Source organism: Thamnophis sirtalis, unplaced genomic scaffold (genome assembly GCF_051295495.1).
Source record: "Thamnophis sirtalis isolate CommonGarterSnake01/CBP01778 unplaced genomic scaffold, rThaSir2_p1.2 scaffold_3, whole genome shotgun sequence".
Classification (NCBI taxonomy): Eukaryota; Metazoa; Chordata; class Lepidosauria; order Squamata; family Natricidae; genus Thamnophis; species Thamnophis sirtalis.
Window position 1 is genome coordinate 28,248,270 of NW_028261383.1, and position 24,671 is coordinate 28,272,940.

The window sequence follows — 24,671 nt, forward strand, 5'->3', positions numbered from 1 at the left end:
CACAGATCATTACAGTGATTGTCCATTGAGCCCTTGAGAATATCCAGATTGTTTTGGGGTGGAATGAGAAAACTCGCCCTACTAAATTGCAGCCACCTCTCCACGGCCAACTCGCTGTAGCCAACTCATCATGGCCAACTCGCTGTGGGACAACTCGCCCCAGCTAACTGGCTGCAGAACAAAATCACAGCGGACAATTTAACAATTCAATGTAATGATTTATAAATAAATTTTGAAATGTTTTAATTTCTGTCATTTATATTTCATTTTGTCCCTCCTTTCGCACCCGTTATTTAATGGCACTCTTCCATCGCTCCTTTAAGGTTTAAGGTTTATTAAAATTTGTATGCCGCCCACTCCCATCGGGACTCTGGGCGGCTCACAGCAAGACAGAAACAGTTTAAATTTAAAAATAGAAAAATACAATATTAAAAATTCACATCATCCATTACATCTAAGCGGGGGCTGGATATCCATCAACAGCCCCAGGCTTGCTGGAACAACCAGGCCTTTGATATTAGTGTAACTCTGATCCAGCAGCGTGTTGCCTCGCAACAAATTGGCCATGGCAAGTTGGCAAGTTGGTTGTGGCGAGTTGACCAGGGTAAGTTGGCCGTGGCAAATTGTCCCACCGTTTAAGGGTAGCTTTAAATCAATTGGTGATCCTTAAAGGCAGAGGTAAGCAACCTGGTGCAGGTACTCCTTGACTTACAACTATTTATTTAGTGACCGTTCAAACTTACAATGGCACTGAAAAAAGTGACTTATAACTTTTTCACACGGCCTTTGCAGCAGCCCCATGGCTACGTGATCAAAATTCAGATGCTTAATATCTTGTTGTTGATAAATAATCTTAATAAGGGAATAATTGAAAATTGGTATATATATGTAGCGACTATTTAGAATATTTTGTTGAAAAATGAAGGAATAAGATTTCTGTCTGAATGTATGATGTACAAGGATAATAATGAACATAAGCATACCTGATAGTGGATTGGTGGAATTATGCATAATTGAAAATAGTGATATACAAATATAAATGGTTGGTAAAAAAAAAATTATCACATGGGGATTATATAAAGGTATACTGTTATCAAATAGACAATCAAGAATGTAAGGGAATTATGATTTATTGGAAAAAAATAATACTAATTGTAATTGAACATATACTGTACAATGAAAGTGAGATATTTAGTTATACTAGATGAAAAATCTGTGATGGTAAATGTTATTGGAGAATATGGATGTAAAAACACTTGTAACCAAACGACATGCTGTATGTGATGATGCTTTTTTTTTTGGTCTTTTTTTTTGTTTTTGTTTTATTGTTTTCTGTGTGTGTTGTCTGTTTAATAAAAATAAAAATTTATATTAAAAAAATTCAGATGCTTGGCAACTGGTTCATTATTTATGGCTGTTGCAGTGTCCCAAGGTCATGTGACCCCCTTTTGCGACTTGTCGAGCAAGAGTCAATGGGAAAGCCAGGTTCATTTAACAATCGTGTTACTAACTTGACACCTGCAGTGATTCACTTAACAACCGTGGCAAGAAAGGTGGTAAAATGGTGCAAAGCTCACTGAACAATTGCCTCGCTTAGCAACAGAAATTTTGGGCTCAACTGTAGGTTATAGGACTATCAGTCTCCTTCCTTGAGCTACGGGAAAACAAAATAAAAAAGGTCCTTCTTTCTTTCCTTCCTTCCTTCCTTCCTTCCTTCCTTCCTTCCTTCCTTCCTTCCTTCCTTCCTTCCTTCCTCCACTCCACTCCACTCCACTCCACTCCACTCCACTCCACTCCACTCCACTCCACTCCACTCCACTCCACTCCACTCCACTCCACTCCACTCCACTGAGGCGCTGTGCATTGGACTTCTTCATGCTATCCTGAGCAAATTATGGAAGTGCTGACTTTTATGTTTCATAACTTGAATGTGAACTTAAATGCTGACAATCAGATTATTGCTTTTATTTTCAGTTTAGCTCAACATTTCAAATATTTTTTTATTATTACCACCCTCCAGACCTTTCGCACAGCCCTTAAAAACTGGCTATCCCATCAGGCCTGGGATTAAAGACTGTAACCCACCCGAATAGTATGAATGTTGTGCTTTTAATGATGTATTGTCTTATGTGTCAATTGTTTGTTTTCCCCCCCCCCCCCTTTTCGAGTTGTAAGCCGCCCTGAGTCCCCCCAGGGAAAAGGGCGGCATATAAATAAATTACTCTAAACTCTAAACTCTTATTAAAAGTTTTAAAAGGTTTTACAAATATATACCTTCCCCCCCCCAAAACAACCCCCACATCCCCCCCCCAACATCCCAGAGCAAATACAGGGTATAAACATTTAACAACCATATTCTAAAATAAACTAACTTTAGCATCATCCCTCGCTTGTACTTTAACTCCCCTTTTTGTAAAGCTAACTTTAAACCAGTTGTAACATTCCTTGCTCATTCACTCATAAGCTATCTGGAGTTTCTTAGTCCCACATTTATTTTGAATATAGACAATCCATCTTCTCCATTCCAGCTTGTATTTCTCATCTAAATGCTCCTCGAGATATGCTGATATTTTAGCCATCTCTGCTACATGTGTTACTTTTAGTGTCCATTCTTGAATAGTAGGCAAACATTTCAAATATTTAAATTCAAGTTTGACCTCTGGACGCTGGTGACACCAGCAGGGCCATCGCTGCTATTTTCCTTCCTTTTCTCTGTGTCAAACCTGTTTTAGAACATCGGCTACTTTAGGGCAGAATATTCATTTTCAGCAATTGCCCCACTAACCCTTGGTGATACGTTCAAAGGAAACCTTGAGCCCCCAGAAGGAAACTTGGAGAAAACACGATCTCTTTAGGGTGATGTCTTGGCCATCCACCCCATACCAAACAATAAAAGGGAGAAAACAAAAGCTAGAAAGTCAGAAACACGAGTTTTGCGCTAAAGGCAGAGACAGAAATTACACAACCCCCAATCTGCAGGTAGAGAACTGGAAGTTGTGGGGAGATTTGGAGATTGGCAGACTTTAACGTTTTCTACTTTCTTTGGGAAATGATTCAACACATAAAGCACAAAGAGAGAATGAAATTAAAAATAAGTTAATATGCGCAAAATTAAGTTTCATCCTTGTCCTTGACCGCACGTATTGGCTGACCGGCCATACAACAGGCAGTGCTGAGTTAACAAATTAACAGATTAACAGATTTGGAAGGGACTTTATAGGTCATCTAGTCCCTGCTCAAGCAGGAGACCCTACACCACTCCTGACAAATGGCAGTCCAGTCTCTTCTTCAAAGTCTCAAGTGATGAAGCTCCCACAAATTCCGAAGGCAACTTCTGTTCCATTGATCGATTGTTCTCACTGTCAGAAAGTTCCTCCTTATTTCTAGGTTGAATCTCTCCTTGATCAGTTTTCATCCATTATTCCTTGTCTGGGCTTCAGGTGCTTTGGAGAATAGCTTGACCCCCTCCTCTCTGTGGCAGCCCCTCAAATATTGGAACACTGCTATTGTGTCTCCCCTGGTCCTTCTCTTCACTAGACTAGCCATGCCCAGTTCCTACAACCGTTCTTCATATGTTTTAGTCTCCAGTGACATTCCCCTAATCATCCTGGTGGCTCTTCTCTGCACTTTTTCTAGATTCTCAACTCTAGAAACACTTTGTATAGTGTGGTGACCAAAACTGGATGCAGTACTCTAGGTGTGGTCTTACTAGGGCTTTATAGAGTGGTATTAGTACCTCATGTGATCTTGATTGCATCCCTCTGTTAATGTAATTTAGGATTGCACTGGCTTTTTTGGCGACTTCAAATACTTCAGCCCCCTGATTTCCTTACAATCCTTATTACTCAAATGAGTCAAGTTGACAACCATTGAAGCTCTGTCGGCTGACATGTTAACTTTTTTGACCACATCCTGCAGATCTCCCTGTTTCCTGCTTTTGAAACTGGGACTCTTGCGGTGTCTCGGTCAGGAGACTTTTGACCAGTAGCTTGTTCTAAGATGATGTCATTGTTGGCTTATCGGCTGAGTTCCCAGAAAAGATTTAAAGATTCAGAATAAAGCTGGAAGGAAGCTCTTCCAGTCCAACCCCCTGGTCAAGCAAGAGACCCTATATCATTTCAGACAAATGGCTGTTCTTCTTAAAAACCTGCAATGATTGAGCACCCACAACTTCTGAAGGCAAGCCCTTCCACCGGTCGATTATCTTCACTTAGGATATCCTCCTTAGAAGTTTTTCCTAAATTCCTGGTTGCTCCCCTCCTTGTTTAGTTTCCATCCCTTGCTTCCTGTCCTACCCTCAGGTGCTTTGGAAAAATAAGTTGACCCCCGCTTCTTTGTGGCAGCCCCTCAAATACTGGAATACTGCTATCATGTCCTCCCTAATTTCAAAACTCTTGCAACCGTTTCTTCGTATGATTTAGTCTTCAGGCTTGCAAAAAATATCTGTTCATCAGATCAAGGAGTTGATAAGAAACCCAGCCCTTGCTCAGCTCAAATTCTGCAGGCCACCTGGAAACCCTCCTGACCTGGAAGCCTTTGGGGGGGTCTCCTGTTAGCCTCCTTTCACAATCCAAAGTTTTTTCCTCCCCTGGTCCTACTTGGGAAAAGCTATCCAAATTCTCTTTTCACCCTCTCTTCGATGCCTTCCACTCCCTCCTTCTCCCCTTGGGTCCCTCTGGTTCTCTTTCCCCCCATGGCTAATTTCCCAACGCTACTCTCTTTCTCAACTCTGAGTTGCAAGAGGCTGCCTGCGCGTTGCTTCCCTAAAGCCACGATCCCAAACAGCTGGGTACCTTGTGGATTCATCGGCTCTCTCTCGCTCCACGCCTTTGCCTTGTCTCCCAAGTGATCCCCTCCGGATTCCGACACGCAGCTCTCTTCAGCACTGCCACTTCGTGCTCCCCTTCTCAAGAGTCCCTCTTTGTATAGACAGCACAGTACGTAAGCATGTATATATGAAGTGGCCACTTCCTTTTTTTTCTGCTCAGCGAAACCACAGTTCACTGGCGTGCACCCGTTGCATGGGTAGAAGAAGGCTTAATGTTTCAGGAACCCTCGGTGTGTGTGTGTGTGTGTGTGTGTGCGTGTTGAGGTGGGGGGAGACGGTGGAAATGACAGGCCCACCCTTTGTGCAGAGAGAGCAGGTGGAAACTCGAGGCCAGGCTGGGGCGAAGGAGGGTTGAGGGAGGGATGAAGAGCGGGGGCATGTTCCCAGCAGCTGCCAAGCTTAACGGATATCTTCCGATTTGCAGCATCTCAAGTTATTATGCTGTGGAAATATGCACTGGCTCATTTCTTAGTGGGGAGAACTGCATTGGATGTTTTGAGGTTAGAGTTCTTTGCTCACCCCCTCCCCACCCAAATGGCCCAATGGAGCTCTGCCAGAGCATGATGACAAATTGATGCGTTTTCAGCTGTTTTCGAGTTTCACATCATTCTAAAGTGGATTGGAATAGTTTTAAGTACGGGAAAGGGAGCCGAAGGCCTCACCGGGGCAAGATACAGGTAGTCCTCGACTTACAACAGCCCCTTTAGTGACCGTTCAAAGTTACAACTTAGTCAAAAGTGACTTATGACCAGTTTTCATACTTACGACCATTGCAGCATCCCCATGGTCACATGATCAAAACTTGGACGCTTGACAAACTGGTTCATATTTATGACGGTCGTGGTGTCCCGAGCTCATGGGATCACCTTTTGTGAACTTCTGATGGGGAAAGTCAACGGGGAAGCCGGATTCACTTAACAACCGTGTTGCTTACAACTGCAGTGATTCTCTTTTACAACTGGAAAGGTTGCGAGATGGGGCAAAATTCACTTAGCAACTGTCTTGCTTAGTGACAGATGTTTCGGGAGCGATTGTGGCCTAAGGTGAGGATTACGTATATTCGCATTTTCCTAACCCAGCTCCCATTTATTTATGGACTAATTAAATTTATATGGCTGTCCATCTCACAGAAAGTGACTCTGGACGGGGTCCAATAATCCAATAAAACAGTAGAAAAATAAAACAATTGTTAGCTCAAATGATTGTAAATAATTATTACAAAATTAAGAACTACGGGATAAAAGCAGATCTAAACAAGAGAAGAAAAATAATAGAAGTCAATAATAATGGAGCCAACCTCTCATGAGTCCATTTGTCTCTTGGGCCCCCCACAACATCTGGTATAACCAGATCTTCGGGGATCTTCAAAAGCTCAGAGGTGACTTGGGGGGAGGGGGAAGAGAAGAATCTAGAATGTGGATGCCACAGCAGAAAAGACTTACCCCCTAAAGCCCACCAAATGTATCTCCCTAGACAATGGAACCCACACCTTTTCCCCCTAAAACAATGTGTTCTCACTCTTCTAACAATATTGCTGCATTAATTGATTGGTCCATTGACTAATCAAGTCAGTGTGTTCCAGTGGTGGGTTGCAAATATTGTTACTACCAGTTCGGGCGCATTCGTGCTCACTCGCGCAATGCTTCTGCGCATGCACAAAAGGATCCGCCTCTACTACCCATTTGGCCAAACCAGGCTGAACTGGGAGCAACCCACCATTGGTGTGTTCCCACCTGGCTTAATGCGGGGGGACAACAATTTTTCCCCAGGCCAGGTGCCATATTTGCCTTTGGACAAGTATGGAATGCAATAGCAATTAAACTTATATATCGCTTCACAGTGCTTTACAGCTCTCTCTAAAATGGTTTACAGAGTCAGCTTATTGGCCCCCACAACAATCTGGGTCCTCCTTTTACCGACCTTAAAAGGATGGAAGGCTGAGTCAACCTTGAGCCAGTCAGGATCGAACTGCCGAATTTCTGGCAGTCGGCAGGCAGCAGTTAGTCTGCAACGTGGCACAACAAAACCGCGCTCGACTAAAGCGCGCCCGATTAAACCGCGTCGCTGACGTCATCAACAGGGCGACAACAGCGAGCGCAGAGAAAGAAGGGCGCTTTAAATAGCGCTTTGAAAGCAAGCCGATTCAACTTAAGGTAAGGGTTAGGTTTAGGGTTAGGGTTAGGGTTAGGTTAAGGGTTAGGGTTAGGTTTAGGGTTAGGTTAAGGGCTAGGATTAGGTTTAGGGTTAGGTTAAGGGTTAGATTTAGGGTTAGGTTTAGGGTTAGGGTTGGGATTAGGTTTAGGGGGTTTAGGTTTAGGTTTAGGTGTTAATTTTAGGGTTAGGGTTAGGGTTAGGGTTAGGGTTAAACTCTCAGCACCATCGCAAGGATTTCCACCCCTTCCCTAACCTCTGATGTAGAGAGGTAATCCATCTGCAGCTGTTACCCAGCTTAAGGATACTAACACATACTCTTTGGTTAAGGGCTGGGCAGCACAGCTGTGCTTTGCTCGTTTTTGGGGCCTTTGAGTCAATCTTGAGTCTTGGTGACTTGCCTGGATAAGTCCCTGAGGTTTTCTTGGCATGATTTTGGCAGCAGTTTCTTTTTGATTGGCCCAAGGTCATCCTTCTGGCCGAAGGTTGGACTAGAACTCAGGGTTTATCGATCCTTATCCTGGCACCTTAACCACTACGCCAAATTGTATCAGCCCTGCCTGGTTTTGCGCCTCACAGGCATCCTGCTGTCAAAAGAAGAAGCGGGTAGAATCAAAGAGGGAAGAAAGGGGAAAGGATGAAAGGGCAATAAAGCTTTGTGTGTATGCGATAGGAAATCGGGAGTGGGGCGGGAATGACAGGTGAGAAGGACCAGAGCAATCTTTATACCAGCGTCCCACAGCCAGGCACCGTGAGAAATATGCAGATTACCCACAAACAGCTCAGAGTTCTCAAAACATTTTGGCGAGCTCTGGTTGGCTGGAAGTGGGACTTGTCATGGGGAGAGGATGGAGAAATCTATACCTGATTTTTGTTTCTAGTGAGCGCGGGAGATTTCAAAGCTACTTTGGCTTTACTGCAGCCAACATCCTGAGTAAACGAACCCTTTGCTTGAACCCAATGCAGTCGAGGGCTTTTCTTTCTTAAGGGATCAGATTGGGGCAGGTATGACAAATTGTCTCTCTTGTACTTCAGTTTAATTGTGGTCCCATTCAGGAAGAACCCTCAAAAGTGAAACTTCTACCAGTATAGACTTCAGATGGCTTCATTGCGGAGAGCGCACGGATACTAATAATTATAAATATGCCGAGTGAGTAAGGAAATCTATTTAGAAAACATTTCTCATCGAGCTGTGTTTATATCAACTGTGGTGGGAACTTTGCTAGCCATGCGGTAGGGTGAGGTTCTCTGGGATTTCCCTGATTCTAGCAGATGCTGGAGACAGCTGCCTCTTCTCCAAAGGAGAAAGATAAAAATACTTTTTTGTTCACCTGGGCACTTCGGATGGATGGCCAAGGGCTGTTTCCCTACAAATAGGGGTGAAGAGGAAGGGGAGGGGGAAAAAGGAGGAGGAGAATGAAAAGGAAGAGGAGCAGCAGCAGGAAGGAAGCAGAAGAAGAGGTAAAGGAGGAAGAAGGAGGAGGAAGAATCAGAAGAATCAGAAGAAGAATCAGAAGAATCAGAATCAGAAGAATCAGAATCAGAAGAATCAGAATCAGAAGAATCAGAATCAGAAGAATCAGAATCAGAAGAATCAGAATCAGAAGAAGAATCAGAATCAGAAGAATCAGAATCAGAAGAATCAGAATCAGAAGAAGAATCAGAAGAAGAAGAATCAGGATCAGAATCAGAAGAATCAGAATCAGAAGAATCAGAATCTGAATCCGAATCAGAAGAATCAGAAGAAGAAGAAGGGAGGAGGAAAAGAAGCAGGAGAGGAGGAAGGAGGAGAAGGAAGAAGAGCAGTGGTGGGATTCCAAATCTTTTCCTATTGGTTCTATGAGAGTGCGCTTTGCACGTGCACTTGTACTTCGCACACGCATTAACTCTAATCTTTCTAGCCAATTGATTGGTGCAGATCGATTTACACTAGCAGATCTGTTCCCAACGTGCCTCTGCTGACATTTGTCTTCTTGGGCTCTGTGCGGAATAGAAATAGCTTATGTGGTCAAAGTATTTCCATTTAGGTCTTTGGCCATTGTGCAGTACTATCTTTTTGGAACCTAGAAACAAAACCAACCACATTTCAGGATCTACTTGTGACTTGGCAGGTCTGCCAGGGGAGGGAGAAAGAAAGGGACAGAGACCCTTTGCGCATGAAAAAAACATGCCATTTCTCGACACCTTCGAATCCTGCTATGTTGCTTTACTCTGGCAGAGTGGAGCTGGGAAGGATGAGCAAAGAACCTTGGGGGTAGATGCTAAGAGTATATATAGTCCCTTCAAGGTCACCTAAAGTGTGAAGGTCATTTCAGCTTTCCAGTTAAAGTAAGCAGGCACCTCCAGGTCAACAGCAGCGATATGAGAAAATGCTGGAGGCAAATGATCACCTGAGCAACAACGGCAAAAGTATAATCTCATGCGGCACGGGAGAAGGATAGATGAACCAGTCCAGATGTTTATCAGGAAAAACCAGATGGATGGACAAGATACTGCAATTATTGATGTAGTGCTGGATGATCAGTTGGATAGTACTCAAAATGCTACTGAAGAAAATTGGACGATCTCTCAGAGCACAATCTGGTACTCATAACAGATTCAGGCCTTCCGGACATCTAGTTGCTGATGCTATTCCACACGGTAGCCAGAATTCCAAAGTTGCAAGGAGAGAATGGCAGTGGGATCATGGAAGGAAGCATGAAACGAAAAAAAAAAGTTGATGAAACTTAATATTATATGGAGAAAGCAGTAATAACTCTGATTAGTTTCAGAGTTCAAATTCTATAATTTCAAAGGAGTTCAAGAATAAACCTGTCTGTTTGTCTATCTGCCATCCATCCATCCATCCATCCATCCATCCATCCATCCATCCACCCACCCACCCACCCACCCATCATCTCTCTACCTCTACCGTATTTTCCCTGAAAATATGACCTACTCCAAAAGTAAGCCCTAGCTTGATTTCTAAAAGTGCACTCAAAATAAGCCCTAATTAAGATCCGATCGATCAGGAGCTCTGTTATCAGTTGCAGAGGCCTTCAAGAAAGCTTTATTGGCCTTGCTGTCCGGCCCCAGAAAAACTTCCTGAAGGCCCCTGATAGCAAAAAGGAGGCTGAGGGTGGGTGGGGGTGGGGGGTGACGCGTGCAAGTAAGATGAGTCAGTGGACAACATCCTGAAAATAAGACCTGGTGCCTTTTTTGGTGGAAAAAATATAAGACAGGGTCTTATTATCAGGGAAACACAGTATCTATCTATCTATCTATCTATCTATCTATCTATCTATCTATCTATCTATCTATCTATCTATCTATCTATCATCCATCCATCCATGCATCCATCCATCCATCATCTCTTCACTCTGTCTCTGTTTCTCATCTGTCTGTCCATCCATCCACCCACCCACCATCTCTCTCCCCTAACGTTGTCTATTTATCTGTCTGTCTGTCTGTCTGTCTATCTATCCATCCCCTCTTTCTCTCCCTCTCTTTCTCTCTCTGTGTGTGTGTGTCTCTCTCTCTCTCTCTGTCTCTTTGTCTCTCTCTCTCTCTCTGTCTCTCCCTCTTACACACACACACACACACACACACACACACACACACACACACACACACACACAAACCTCCTTACAACCTACCTATTGTGGAAGGTATTTTGGGGAAACAGAAAACAAAAAAAGAGAAGAAAAAGACTAAAACATGTCCCCACCATCAACACACACATGATCATAGATTAACTCCAAGATTTACATCAAACCAAGAATCAAGTAAACGATGCCCCAATTAAGGAACGGCCAAACAAACTAACAGTAAATGGTCTAAACAAAGAACCCCCAAGACCACTGCCATCAACACTGATGGGACAATCCACTAGAATATAAATTTAGAGCAATCCCCACTCCTTACTAGCACTGATGATATTACCTAGTTTTGGTTAATGAAACATCTGTAAGAGAAAAACCAAGCTCAGGGAGCACCAAGGACCCCTCATCCCTCCCTGCCTGCCTCTCTTGAGTGACTTTGGCTAGTTTGTAGCATTAAAATATAAAATCAGCCACACAATGGGCAAAATAAGATGTAGTTTCCAAATTCTATACCTGAATTACCCCTTAATCAAATTTTGGTGTCCTTTTCTCTGAGGGTGGTAGGAAAGCGCAGCGATGAAGGAGATAAAAAGTGGTTTCAAAATGCAGAAGAAACTTGGCACTGTGTATAGGCCAGATGCAGAACTTTTACTCAAATCTTAATTTCTCGCCCTAATCTCAAACCACGCAGTTAATGCAACAGAGATCACATTCCAGTACAGATGGCTGAAATACCAAGTTATAAATAACCCCAGTATTGACCATATGCTAGTTAATATATTAAGCACTCAGTGATGTAGATGCAAATATCTCAAAAGAGAAGAAGAAAATGAATATCAAGCAGATTGTGATCATCTGAACTATTAAACTGAGTGAATACTACTGTGAGCAGCTATGCCAGCATGGGAAGCCCCCCCCTCCTAGAAAAATGAAATATTTTGGGGAATATTAAGAGGCAGAATATTATATTTCCCCAAAGGAGAAATGGAGAAACATGTTCTTAGAGGCAGAAAGCAATCCTCAGTCGTTCCTAATAGTCTCCAGCAGATGCCTGAAATCTATAAATTAAGGACTACCTGTACTGTCAATTTCCTCAGTATAGCAAGAATGGATAATTTTTTTTAATGCTCAACCTACCTGCTGATGCCGATTGGGAATTCTGGGATTGTTATCCCAAGTACAGGTAGTCCTTGACTTATGACCACAATTGAGCCCCCCCCCCAAATTCTGCAGTTAAGCGAGACATTTGTTAAGTGAGTTTCGCTCCATTTTATGACCTTTCTTGTCACAGTTGTTAAGTGAATCACTGCAGTTGATAAGTCAGCAGCCCAGTTGTTAAGTAAATCTGTCTTCCCCATTAACTTGGTCAAAAGTTATTTGGTTTTGTAAGTTGGGGACGACTTATATCCTGAAATCTCAATGTTCTATGAGATACCCTAGGAAAAAGCTCTCTCACATAAATTCTTTCTTCAATTTCACATTTCTCAAGATGGTCGACCTCCAACTAAGTTACACACACAGCTTTTTTGATGAAAAGTGGTTCGTTTGGTAAAATACTGTCCTGCCCTAAATCACTAAGATTATTAAACTACCTGTACTTTGGAGGGTGCCAGGTGAAGGCTACTTTAAAGAGCATCACTTGTGTCCCCAACCAGGGGTGGGATTTAAAACTCGATTTTCTGCCTGGTTGCTGGGTGGGCATGGCTTACTCAGACTCCTGCACCATGGCAGGGGAGGAGTTTTTGCAATGCCCAGGCTCTGGAGGCTTTCCTTGAGCCCCCAGGAGGGCGAAAACGGCCTCTCCCAAGCTCTGGAGGCCCTCCAGAGGCCAGAAATGGGGCTGTTTCCAGATTTCCTGAACTTCCAGTATGCCCGTTTTTCACCCTCCCAGAGCATCTGCATAGGCCCTGCACTTACCTGGCATCCAAATCAGTCCGCATGGAGACTCCGGGGAGGGGTTGGGGGCGGGCCCAGCCAGTCCTTGCAACTACCAGTTCGCTGAACCAGGTGTAAAATTAGCATCTGGTTCACCCTAACCAGTCTGATTCCCACCTCTGTCCCCAACCCCCGGTCCATATACTGGCATCAGTCTGCAGCATGTCACAAAACAACTCTGTGCAAACAAGCGAAGTCCCATCCGCGGGATGCAGACAGCAGCACGCAAAACCACGCCCCCCTCTGGTCCGTGGGAAAAGCTCCCACCATGGAACTGGTCCCTGGTGCCCCAAAATGTTGCAGGCCGCTGACTTATTTGATTCCAAACAAGGCCGCTTCAAAAATTCAAGTACGTCAGAACTCACAAGGCTGGTGCGGGAGGCTGTGTGTTGTGATCCACGGTGAAATGGTTCATGTTGCCATTCTCATCACTGATCAGGACTTCTGCCAAAGGAGAACAGCAGCTGGACCTAGAGAGGGGATAAACATAGAAGATGGCCATGGGTGGGTTGCTGCCAGTTTTACTACTGGTTCGCAACCCGTGCTCAACGTGTGCATGCGTGCCAGACACTAAAAACCAAAATGGCGGCGGCCCAGCAGCGGCAAAGGAACTGATCTGGGGGTGTAGCAGGCCTGGGTCGCTGCTGGTTCTGCGACCCAGGCCTGAATTCCACTGCCGGTTCGGCTGAACCGGGCTGAACCGGGAGCAACCCACCTCTGAAGATGACTAAGCAGGAGATGGTAAATTGACACCAGTGGTGGGATTCAAATAATTTACCAACCAGTTCTCTGCCCTAAGGACCAACTGGGTACACGGGGCTTGGTGATCATGTGATCATGTGGGCGTGGCCAAGTCAATGTCACTCACGTCGATGGTCTTAGTTGTTACAATGGTCAGAAGGGTTAACCGGAGAGGCAGTTTCTGTAAGCAGAGCAATAAGGATTAGGCTAGAAACAACACCAGAATCTATCCTTCCTGCCTTCCTTACAGGATTAGCCCTGTGAAGTGGAAAAAAAACAAAATGAGATTTCTTCCAACAATCGGTTCTCCAAATTGCTTAGAAAGTTACCAACCGGTTCTCCCGAATAGGTGCGAACTGGCTGAATCCCACCACTGATTGACACCTTAAGAGCTTTCTGAAAGGCTGGTAGAGTCAGAGGACAATATGACATGCCAAAGATGAGGTGTGCAACCCAAAAGGACACATTTTCCGGGTCCTCCTAGATATTTTCATTGATTGGTGAAATTATAAATACCATCAACATAAAATGAAGCTTGCTCAGAGGCTGAAATACTCCAAGTAAATGAGATGAAGAGAGGAGAGAGGTAAGGGAAGAAGAGAGGGTTAGGCGAGAGGGTGGGGAAGGGGGTAAGAGGAAGAGAGAAAGAAGGAGTGGAAAGGGGAGAGAAGGGAAGGAGAGAGAGGAAGGGGAAGTAGAGAAGGGAAGGGTGACGGAGGGAAGAAAGGAGGTAGAGAAGAGGAGGAGAGAGGGAGAAGAAAGTGATGGATAGGGTACAAATATGGTGTATTGAGACCAGAAGAGCCAATAATCATTTTTGGGGGTTGATGTAAGCCGTATTGATGTAAATATTTAATAATATAAAACAATGTTGGTTATGTAACAGTATGCATGTGGTTATTTGTTATGAATATGAAAAAAAACACTTAAAAAAAAGATACTTTCATGGATGGGAACTGGAGTGTTTTCCTCCTTCAGACCTGATGAAGCACACAGAAACAAATGGGAGAAACAATGGTCCTTCAGATATATTGGCCCCATGCCATGAAGTTGGTAGGTGATAACCAGCATCTTGGTTTCCGCTCAGAAGCATAAGGAAGCCAGTGAAACATGTGGGGGGGGGGATGTGTAAAGTAAACATAACATAATATGTCCATAACTGCTCCACCACAATCCGGATCAATTGCAGCTTCCAGATCGTCTTCAAGGGAAGTCCCTTGTAACTCTCTTGTAATAGCGTAGAGAAGGAATGTTGCTCAGTGGAGTTGCATGCGGAGATTCTCCAATCAAATCCCTGGCATCTCACTATCTAGGTAGCAGGGAAAGACCCTTATTTCAAACTTCAGAACTGCCACAGTAAAGGCCAAGGTGATGCCAACAGCAACCCTCAATCTAATTTCAGAAGGCCTCTGCCAACAATCTGAACTTAGGGAAGAGATGGAAAGGGAAAGGGAGAAACGTTTCAGAAAGAGACTTTAAAAAAAAGGTGATAACTCCTGTCCGGGGTCTTCTGCCATCTACTGTTTAACAGTTGCATACCAATAGCATACAATGCCCCAAATTACCTCCAAGACAGAATAACAGAATATTCGGTTGGAAGCAGTGGTGGGTTTCAAAATTGTTTAGAACCTCTTCTGTAGGTGTGGCCTGCTTTGTGGGAGTGGCTTGCCAGCCATGTGACAGGGTGGGCGTAGCCAACTTATAAAATGTGGTGAAACTCACTTAACAACGCTCTTGTTAGCAACCAAAATGTTGGCTCAGAAACTCTGGCATTGAAGCATGCAAGTCTTAAAGCTGTCATGTTACAAGACCCTTGCACCCCTAACCCTTTAGAAAAAAACCCCAAGGGTGTTCAAACTTGACAGCTTTAAGACTTGTGGACTTCAACTCCCAGAATTCCTCCTCTCGCTCTTCATCTTGATGATGTGCGGACGGGCGGGGGGGGGGGAGGGAGCTGGAACCGGTTCTAAATGGCACTGTAGATTTGTGGAGCCTCTTCTATAGAAGAGCTTAGAACTGGCAGGAACCCACCCTTGGTTGGAAGGGACCTTGGAGGTTTTCTAGTCCCACCCCTTGCTCAGGCAGGAAACCCTATACCAATGATGGTTAACCTTTTCGGCACCGAGTGCCGAAACTGGAGTGCATGCATGCACACTGGAGCGCTGGAAGCCAGAGAAGTGCAGCTGGCCAGTGCACATGCGTGCGAGGGCCAGTTGCTCTTCTGGGTTCCGGTGTGTGCATGTGCACTGGACCAGCTGTCTGGCACCCATGCGCGCAATGCAACCTGGAAGAGCGCGTGCCCACAGAGAGGACTCTCCATGTCACCTCTAGCACATGGGTTCGCCATCACAGCCCTATCCCATTTCAGACAAATGGTTGTCCAATCTCTTCTTAAAAACCTCCAGTGTTGGAGCATTCACAATTTCTGGAGGCAAGCTGTTCTCCCTCACTAATTGTTCTCACTGCCGGGAAATTTCTCCTTAGTTCTAGGTTGCTTCTCCCCTTTGTTAGTTTCCATCCACAGATAATTGGTGTCTTTCAGTCTTTGTCTGAACAAAATGTTCACCTCACTAGACCAGTGTTTCTCAAAGTTGGCAATTTTAAGACAAGCATGTCGGCTGGGGACTTCTGGGAGTTGAAGTCCAGGTGATTTAAAGTTGCCGAGATTGAGAAGCGCAGCCGTTAGAGGCAAGCTGGTAGGGATGATCGATTTTGCTTAAACAGCTTCTTCTTGCATTTAATTTACAGGATGGACAGAAGGACCAGAGAGAATGCCAAATGATGTTGTCTTGCAAGCCTTTTTAAAAAAAACATTACTCATAAAATAATACTGGTGTCGTTGTGCCCCGTGGCACGACAAAACCGCGCTCGTCAAAATAGCGGTGATAAAATCGCGTCGCTAAAGCCGCGACGTCATCACTGCGCGTCATCACCGCTGCGACAACAGCGTGGCAACAGAAGGGTGCTTTAAAACGGCGCCGCGGCAGAAAGCCGATTTCAATTAAGGTAAGGGTTAGGATTAGGTTTAGGGTTAGGTTTAGGGTTAGATTTAGGGTTAGGTTTAGGGTTAGGTTTAGGGTTAGGTTTAGGGTTAGGTTTAGGGTTAGGGTTTGGGTTAGGTTTAGGGTTAGGTTTAGGGTACTGAGTGCTTGGGAATGCGCGGATTTGCCCTCCGCGATTATGTGATCGCGGTAGGGTCGCGTTTTTCCTTAGCGCTTCGAACGGCGCGAATTAGTCTTCACGCTTATGTCTCCGCGGATAAGGGCTTCGCGGATTTGTGGTGGAACCGTTGTGCCCCACCCCCAAGTGCGTACAGTATATGATTAATATATAGGACATTTCACAGATGGGTTACTTATTTCTTTCTGCGTAGAAAGGTGAAACGTGTAGAAGAAAAATGTTTAAAATGGGCCATGCGGTAAGAAATTTCAAATGTGTTGTACATGAGCTACTAGACACAGAGACAGACAGCAGGTGTGATAGCTTAGGTTATAAACCAATGAGATAAATAGAAAAGATAAACACATCAATCTTTCTATCTTTCCCTGCAGCAGGCAGGGGTCCCATTGTGCTTTAAGACGGCCATTATTTTTGCCAGTATCAAAAAAGTCTACAATTATGGGTCTTGATGATTGCTGTCCAGTTGCGCTTACGTCCATCCTTATGAAATGTTTTGAGAGGCCGATGAAGGACATTATTGTATCCAGTCTCCTTCCAGCATTTGATGCCCTTCAGTTTGCATACCGTCCAAATTGCTCTACAAGGGATGTTTTCAGTGGCAGAGCACTCGGGCCACCACTGATGCCCCCAACATTGAGTGACGTTGAGCTGGCCATGCCAGTTCTGGCCATGACAAACTCCCCCCCCCCAGGTCAAAGACAACCCTGATGCAGCCCTCAATGAAAGTGTTTGACACCCCTGCTCTGGAACATCATCCCTGCAGAAATTAGACTGGTCTCCACTTTGGCAATCTTTCAGAAGGCCCTGAAGACGTGATTTTGCCAGCAGGCCTGGAGAACCCAAAGTGTGATGGAGCCAATAAAACAGCTCATTTAATCATGTGTTGAGGCAGGGGGTGCGTGGGTGGTGGGTTATTACTTTTTATCTTTTATTAAATCTTTTTTTATTTTTAACCCCTCCCAATTTTCTGTTTTTTACTGTTTCTAAGCCACCTAGTTGCAATATGTGGCTGTGAAGGTTGGACCCTAAGAAAGGCCAAGTGCCAAAGAAAGTAGGCCTTTGAACTCTGGTGCTGGAGAAGACTCCTGCGAGTTCCTTGGACTGCAAGGGGATCCAACCAGCCAGTCCCAGAGGAGATCAACCCTGACTGCTCTTTAGAAGGCCAGATCCTGAAGATGAAACTCAAATACTTTGGCCATCTAATGAGAAGAAAGGACTCACCGGAGAAGAGCCTAATGCTGGGAAAGATTGAGGGCAAAAGAAGAAGGGGACGACAGAGAATGAGGTGGCTGGATGGAGTGACCGAAGTAGTCAGCATGAGCTTGAATGGACTCCAGAGGATGGTAGAGGACAGGAAGGCCTGGAGGAACGTTGTCCATGGATCGGATGCGACTTCGCAACTAACAACAGCAACACTTGGTTGTTTCAACATTCTTGTCCCAAAGGTGCTTTTTTCAAAAGCAACTGGACTTGCTTTGTTTTGCTTGAAGAAGACATTTCACTTCTCCTCCCAGAAGCTTCTTTGGCCCTGACTGAAGTCAGAACTGATAAACCTCCAAGTGGCCTCAATGGCTCTCAGAAAGAGTGCGAACGACCAGATGGCTGCAAGGAATATAAATCCTCCCATTCTCCACCATTCAGTCAGAACTGAAGAAGCTTCTTGGATGAGAATCGAAATGTTTTCAAGCCAAAGAAAGAAAGTCCAGTTGCCTTTTGAAAAAAACACCTTTGGAGCAACCACGAGGAATGTTGTCCATGGGGTCGCGATGGGAGTCGGACACAACTTTGCAAACTAACAACAACAAAGCTGCCTGGAGTCACTGTGAGCGAGTAGGCAGCTATACAAATGTTCTAAATAAATAAATAAAATAAGTACAATATTGCTCAAGTACACCTGGAGAGCAGCAGGTTGACAATTCTACATTCTGTAAAACAGAGGTACCAACTTGTAATCACAGGTGAGCTTCTTATTGCTACCCTCCTCTTCTGAGTGACAGGACAAAGCGCTGGGATCTGGGCTGATCTGGACACTAACAGCAGCACCTTCAGCCCCCTCAGCCGAAAATGTCATGTTCCAGATGTGTTGAGAGCAGTCGGGTCTTTGCTGGCTGTCAGCTCCACAAGGCATGTAGAATTGGAGAAAGTGATAGACTGGTGGGTTTTCTTCAGTTTCCTGAAGGAAGAGCACATATCTATTAATCCTCTTCCTGACTAGTAATTTAGATACAGAATAACAGAGTTGGAAGGGACGTTGTAGGTCATCTAGCTCAACCCCACACCCAAGCAGACCAGAGCGGGTATTCAGCCGGTTCAGGCCAACCGGTAGTGGAAATGTTGAGTAGTTCAGAGAACCAGCAAATACCATCTCTGGCTCGCCCCACCCTCCCGCCCCCATTGTTCCCTATCTTATATTCCCTTGTTTTTTAGCTCAGCTGATTTACGCAGCAGAGCAGAATGCTGCACCGCAGCTGAGCTAAAAAAAAACAGCTCAGCTCACCAGCGCTGACATGGAAGGTGGTCTTTGAGTCCTGTGTGTGCTCTCATATAACCGGTAGGAAAAGATTTGGAATCCCACCACTGGAGCAGGCCCTGCACCATTTTTGACAGATGGCAGTCCAGTCTCTTTTTGAAAGCCTCCAGTGATGAAGCTCCCAGAACTTCTGAAGGCAAAGCTGTTCCATTCGTTGTTTGTTCTCACTGTCAGAAAGTTCCTCCTTGTTTCTAGGTTGAATCTCTTCTTGGTCAGTTTCCATCCATCATTCCTTGTCTGCCCTTCAGGTGCTTTGGAAAATAGCTTGACCTCCTCCTTTCTGTGGCAACCCCTCAAATATTGGAACACTGCTATCATGTTCCTCCTGGTCCTTCTCTTCAGTAGACTAGCCATGCCCAGTTCCTGCAACCGTTCTTCATATGTTTTAGTGAACCAATCATCTTGTTTGCTCTTTGCACAGATTAACAGAGTTGGAGGAGACCTTGTAGGTCATCTAGTCCAACCCCCCAGCCCCCACCCAAGCAGGAGACCCTATCTACACCATTTCGGACAGGTGGCAATCCAGTCTCTTCTTGAAAGCCTCAAGTGATGAAGCTCCCACAACTTCTGAAGGCAACTTCTCTTCCATTGGTTGATTGCTCACTGTCAGAAAATTTCTCATTTCCCGGTTGAATCTCTCCATGATTGGTTTCCATTCATTATTCCTTGTCTGTCCTTCAGGTGCCTTGGAAAATAGCTTGACCTCCTCCTTTCTGTGGCAACCCCTCAAATATTGGAACACTGCTATCATGTTCCTCCTGGTCCTTCTCTTCACTAGACTAGCCATGCCCAGTTCCTGCAACCGTTCTTCATATGTTTTAGTGAACCAATCATCTTGTTTGCTCTTTGCATAGATTAACAGAGTTGGAAGAGACCTTGTAGGTCATCTAGTCCAACCCCCCAGCCCCCACCCAAGCAGGAGACCCTATCTACACCATTTCGGACAGGTGGCAATCCAGTCTCTTCTTGAAAGTCTCAAGTGATGAAGCTCCCACAACTTCTGAAGGCAACTTCTCTTCCATTGGTTGATTGCTCTCACTGTCAGAAAATTTCTCATTTCCAGGTTGAATCTCTCCATGATTGGTTTCCATTCATTATTCCTTGTATGTCCTTCAGGTGCCTTGGAAAATAGCTTGACCCCCTCCTCTCTATGTCAGCCCCTCAAATATTGGAACACTGCTATTATGTCTCCCCTGGTCCTTCTCTTCACTAGACCAGCCATGCCCAGTTCCTGCAACCATTCATCATATGTTTTAGCCTCTAGTCCCCTAGTCATCCTGGGTGCTCTTCTCTGCATTCTTTCTAGTCTCCACATCGTTTTTATAATGTGGTGACCAAAACTGGATGCAGTACTCTAGGTGTGGTCTTACAAGGGCTTTCTACATGGTATTTGGGCTTTAATTGAACAATAATCCCATATAGCTGATCTCAATAAGCAAATCTGAGATTGATGTGAAAGCAACCAGGTATCTGAGGACTGTGGGTAGACTGGGAAATTGAATCCCCATCTTGGAAAAGAGTAAGGAGGGCTACTTATTTCTGCATGATTGCCAAGAAAAATTAAATGGAGATGTCCATATTGTCCCTACCAGTTGAGCAAAATTAATGTGACTTTAATCATCTATAAATTTTACCAGCCTCTTTGCTGCTATCCCCTTGATACAGAATGCTAGGCTGGGAGACCTACAAAAGCCTCGAAGATGTACTGTGACTGTATTTAGAGGAAAAAACCTAACTCAGTGTTAAGTATGGATCAAGTAGGGACGTGGTGGCTCAGTGGCTAAGACGCTGAGTTTGTCAATCACAAAGGTCGCCGGTTCTGCGGTTCGAATCCATAGCGCCGCGTAACAGAGTGAGCTCCCGTTACTTTTCCCAGCTTCTGCCAACCTAGCAGTTCGAAAGCATGTAAAAATGCAAGTAGAAAAATAGGAACCACCTTTGGTGGGAAGGTAACAGCGTTCCATGCGCCTTTGATGTTTAGTCATGCCAGCCACATGATCACATGAGACTTTGTCGGACAGTGCTGGCTCTTTGGCTTTGAAATGGAGACGAGCACCGTCCCCTAATGTTGGGAAGGGCTAGCACACATGTGCGAGGGGAACCTTTACCTTAACCTAAGTGTGGATCAAAGATTAATTCATGCACGCCACTAATGCAGGGAATACAGAAATGCACATATAGGTATTTTGCTGGTCGCTTTTTTATATGGTCTTTTTATTTGGCTAGTGCAATGTTTCTCAGCCTTGGCTGAGAAAGTGGGACTTCAACTCCCAGAATTCCCCAGTCAGACGTGCTGGTTTGGGAATTCTGAGAGTTGAAGTTCAAACATCCTAGTTACCAAATTAAGAAACATTGGGCTAGAGAAAGGTTTTCTTCCTGTTTTCCCCTTAAATCAATACAATACAATGCAATAGCAGACTTGGAAGGGACCTTGGAGGTCTTCTAGTCCAACCCCCTGCCTAGGCAGGAAACCCTATACCGTTTCAGACAAACGGTTATCCAACATCTTCTTAAAGACTTCCAGTGTTGGGGCATTCACAACTTCTGGAGGCAAGCTGTTCCACTGATTAATTGTTCTAGCTGTCAGGACATTTCTCCTTAATTCTAAGTTGCTCCTCTCCTTGATTAGTTTCCACCCATTCCACCCATCAAGTAAACCAGAAAGATCAGGAACACGGAATTGGACTGTGAACTATTGTCTGCAAATTGAGAAACCTTCCACCCAATCTTTCGATTTAAATTTACCTAATTTAAAACAAAGGAGTGGCTCCATTTTAACCTGGGCTTGTATTTTTTCTTGTTTTTCAGAGGAGCAACAGTTGTTTTTCCTAAGACAGGGGTGTCAAACTGGCAGCCCATGCCGTCAGCCGGATGCGTCAAACGCAGGCCACGCCCAGCCCAGCTCCGCAAAGTGGGAAAACATCACAATATGTCAAGTGTCAGCAACGTGACACCATGAGTTTGACACCTGTGTGTCCTAAGATATTGGTCTGAATAGTGATAAGGCAGAGAACCAAAACTGGAACTATAAAACTAAGAAGAAAAAAAAAACCTCCCCAAGATTGCAGGTTATGTGTTAGGCTTGGAAGCCATCTTTTGCATTGGGCCTTCAGGCCTTCCACATTCAATGCTGTGGGAGAATGGAAGGGGGGATTATATGCAACGTGCTCTACATGGGGCAGCCCTTGAAGTGCATTCGGCGACTCCAGCTTGTCCAGAATGCAGCCGTGCGAGTGATCGTGGGTGCACCTCGGTTCACCCACGTAACTCCTATCCTCCGCGAGCTGCACTGGCTGCCTATTGGCCTCCGGATATGCTTCAAGGCTCTAGTCGTCACTTATAAAGCCCTTCATGGTATTGGACCTGGATACTTGAGAGACCGCCTGCTGCCAATTACCTCCTCTAGACTGATTAGATCCCACAGATTAGGCCTCCTCCAAATTCCATCCGCCGGCCAGTGTCAACTGGCGACTACCCGGAGGAGAGCCTTCTCTGTGGCCGCTCCGACCCTTTGGAACGAACTCCCCGTGGAGATTTGAACCCTCACCACCCTCCAGACCTTCCGCAAAGCCCTTAAAACCTGGCTATTCCGACAGGCCTGGGGCTAAAAAGCTTCTACCCCCTTCTCGAATGGTATGACTCTTGTGTGTTTTAAATTATGTATTGTTGCTTGTCGTTTTAATTTTTGTCTGCATCCCTCTCCCTTGGTTGAGTTGTGAGCTGCCCTGAGTCCCCTTCGGGGGAAAAGGGCGGCATATAAATAAAATAAACATTCAACATTCAACATTCAAACATATGGAGTATGAGAGAGATATAGTCAAAATAACATTCCTTTCTCAGAGAGTCAAGGACACCTTGCCCTGTACCTGGAGTGGTGTGACTGGGAGACATCTCCAGTTGGGACGGTACCTGATTGGATCATGTGATGGACCTGTGGGTGCTGGGCAGGGACTTGGACTTTCATTTGGGTGGGGAAAACCTGGAAACTTTCAGGTTCGGGTTTTCCCAGATGTGCCAAAACAACATCTCTAATAAAGTGGAACTTTGAGGGACTTCAAGCCTCGGAGTCTTCTTTCATTGGGTGTGTGTGTGCTACTTGGAACCCTGACACTACGATGCTCTCCTTGGTTGAGGAATTCTGGGAATTGAAGTCCGTGTATCTTTTCAGAAGTTTGAGAGTAATCCATGAGAGTAAAGGAGACTCACCAAGGCTGTTTTGGGAATGACAGAGAGGAGCAGAGTCATGTAGTTTTGCGATGAACTGGTTTTCGCTGTAAATGTTGCAAGACTGAAAGAAAGATTAGTGGTGATTGTTAATAATGTACGGATGTCTTTGGAAGGGTGATATGAAAAGCCCCCCCAACCTTTAGACCAGGGGTCCCCAACTCCCAGGCTGTGGCCCAGTACTGGGCTGTGACCTTATTTGGAACCGGGTCACATAAGCAATGGGCAAGACTGCTTGTAGACTGTAGATAAATGTTGGAATAAATGGAAAGTTGTCTGGCATGAATGGTTGAAGTGGTTTTCTAACAACTGGGTTTATATATTGTCCTAAACCATAATATAATTACTTGGGTTTTGGCTTAGTGTGCTGTCCAAACCCAGCCATTATGGTTTAGAAATTGGATTTGGTAAAAGGAGGGGAAAGCTACTTTTATACCAATACTGGCAGTAAGTCCTTGACTTACAACCACAATTGAGCCCAACATTTCTGTTGCTAAGCGAGAACTGTTAAATGAGTTTTGCCCCATTTTAGGACCTTTCCTGCCACAGCTGTTAAATGAATCCCTGCAGTTGTTAAATTAGCAACACAGTGTCAGACCTGCCAAAACTTAGACATTCAGGAAAGAAAGACCCTCGACTCCATTTGATTGAAGTGAGAGATTCTTTGACTAAAGTTAAGTGGTTGCAGAGAAAGTAAAGCTAGATCTGAACATTCCCATGCAAAGGTTACACTTTGCTCCCTTTCCATGGCCCTCCCCTCTTGACCAGTGTCCTCGTAGGCAGGTGTATTCCTAGAGCCGAGGTGATGCAGTGGGTAGAGTGCAGTACTGCAGGCCACTTCAGCTGACTGCTAGTTCAGCAGTTCAGCGGTTCAAATCTCACCGGCTCAGGGTTGATTCAGCCTTCCATCCTTCCGAGGTGGGTAAAATGAGGACCCAGATTGTGGGGGCGATATGCTGACTCTGTAAACCGCTTAGAGAGGGCTGAAAGCCCTATGAAGCGGTATATAAGTCTAACTGCTATTGCTATTGCTATTGCTAACATGAAGCAAACTCCTTGTCCTGAAACCCCCTCCTTTTATTAATTTACTGTAAATTCTTCTCATTCATATCCAGCAAAGTCCTTCAAGGGAAATTTACAGTCACAGACCTTATCTGGCTTGGAGAGCTGACAGGCCAATACTTGACAAGGAGTCTTGGAGAGTCACAAACCAATTAAGTGAACTAATTGTCTCCTGCAAACTCCTTTCACTCCCCTTTTATTTCCTCTGGGAGGGGCCATTCATTGTCCATCTGTGGCCTTACTCCCATGTTGGCCCCTGTTCTTTAGCTGTTCCCTTCATCTGGCAACTCTGCGCATGCGCACACTGGGAATAGGCTCCAGCTGTTCGTCTGCCTCACTGATGTCTGACTCTGAAGGCAGCTGATATCTGTCAGATGGCCCTGGCCCCCTCTCTGCCTCCGACACAGAGCCCTCATCAGAGCCTTCCCCAGACTCCAGG

At 44.9% G+C, this 24,671-nt stretch overlaps 2 protein-coding genes across 2 annotated transcripts in view; both read right to left on the reverse strand.

The window, feature by feature from the left end:
• The window catches only part of AIF1 (allograft inflammatory factor 1), a 28,422-nt gene extending 23,433 nt beyond the window's left edge, over positions 1–4,989 (reverse strand). The window contains exon 1 of the mRNA XM_014069026.2: positions 4,794–4,989. Coding sequence (XP_013924501.1) covers positions 4,794–4,806 — 13 coding nt within the window. The 5' untranslated portion in view covers positions 4,807–4,989. The remainder of the gene's footprint in view (positions 1–4,793) is intronic.
• Positions 4,990–9,170: 4,181 nt separating this feature from the next.
• Positions 9,171–24,671, reverse strand: part of LOC106551026 (uncharacterized) — a 37,744-nt gene continuing 22,243 nt past the window's right edge. Inside the window, exons 8-11 of the mRNA XM_087708469.1 lie at positions 23,153–23,234; positions 18,363–18,589; positions 12,861–12,965; positions 9,171–9,607 (exon numbers count right to left, since the gene is read on the reverse strand). Of these exons, the coding sequence (XP_087564595.1) occupies positions 9,595–9,607; positions 12,861–12,965; positions 18,363–18,589; positions 23,153–23,234 (427 nt within the window). The 3' untranslated portion in view covers positions 9,171–9,594. The remainder of the gene's footprint in view (positions 9,608–12,860; positions 12,966–18,362; positions 18,590–23,152; positions 23,235–24,671) is intronic.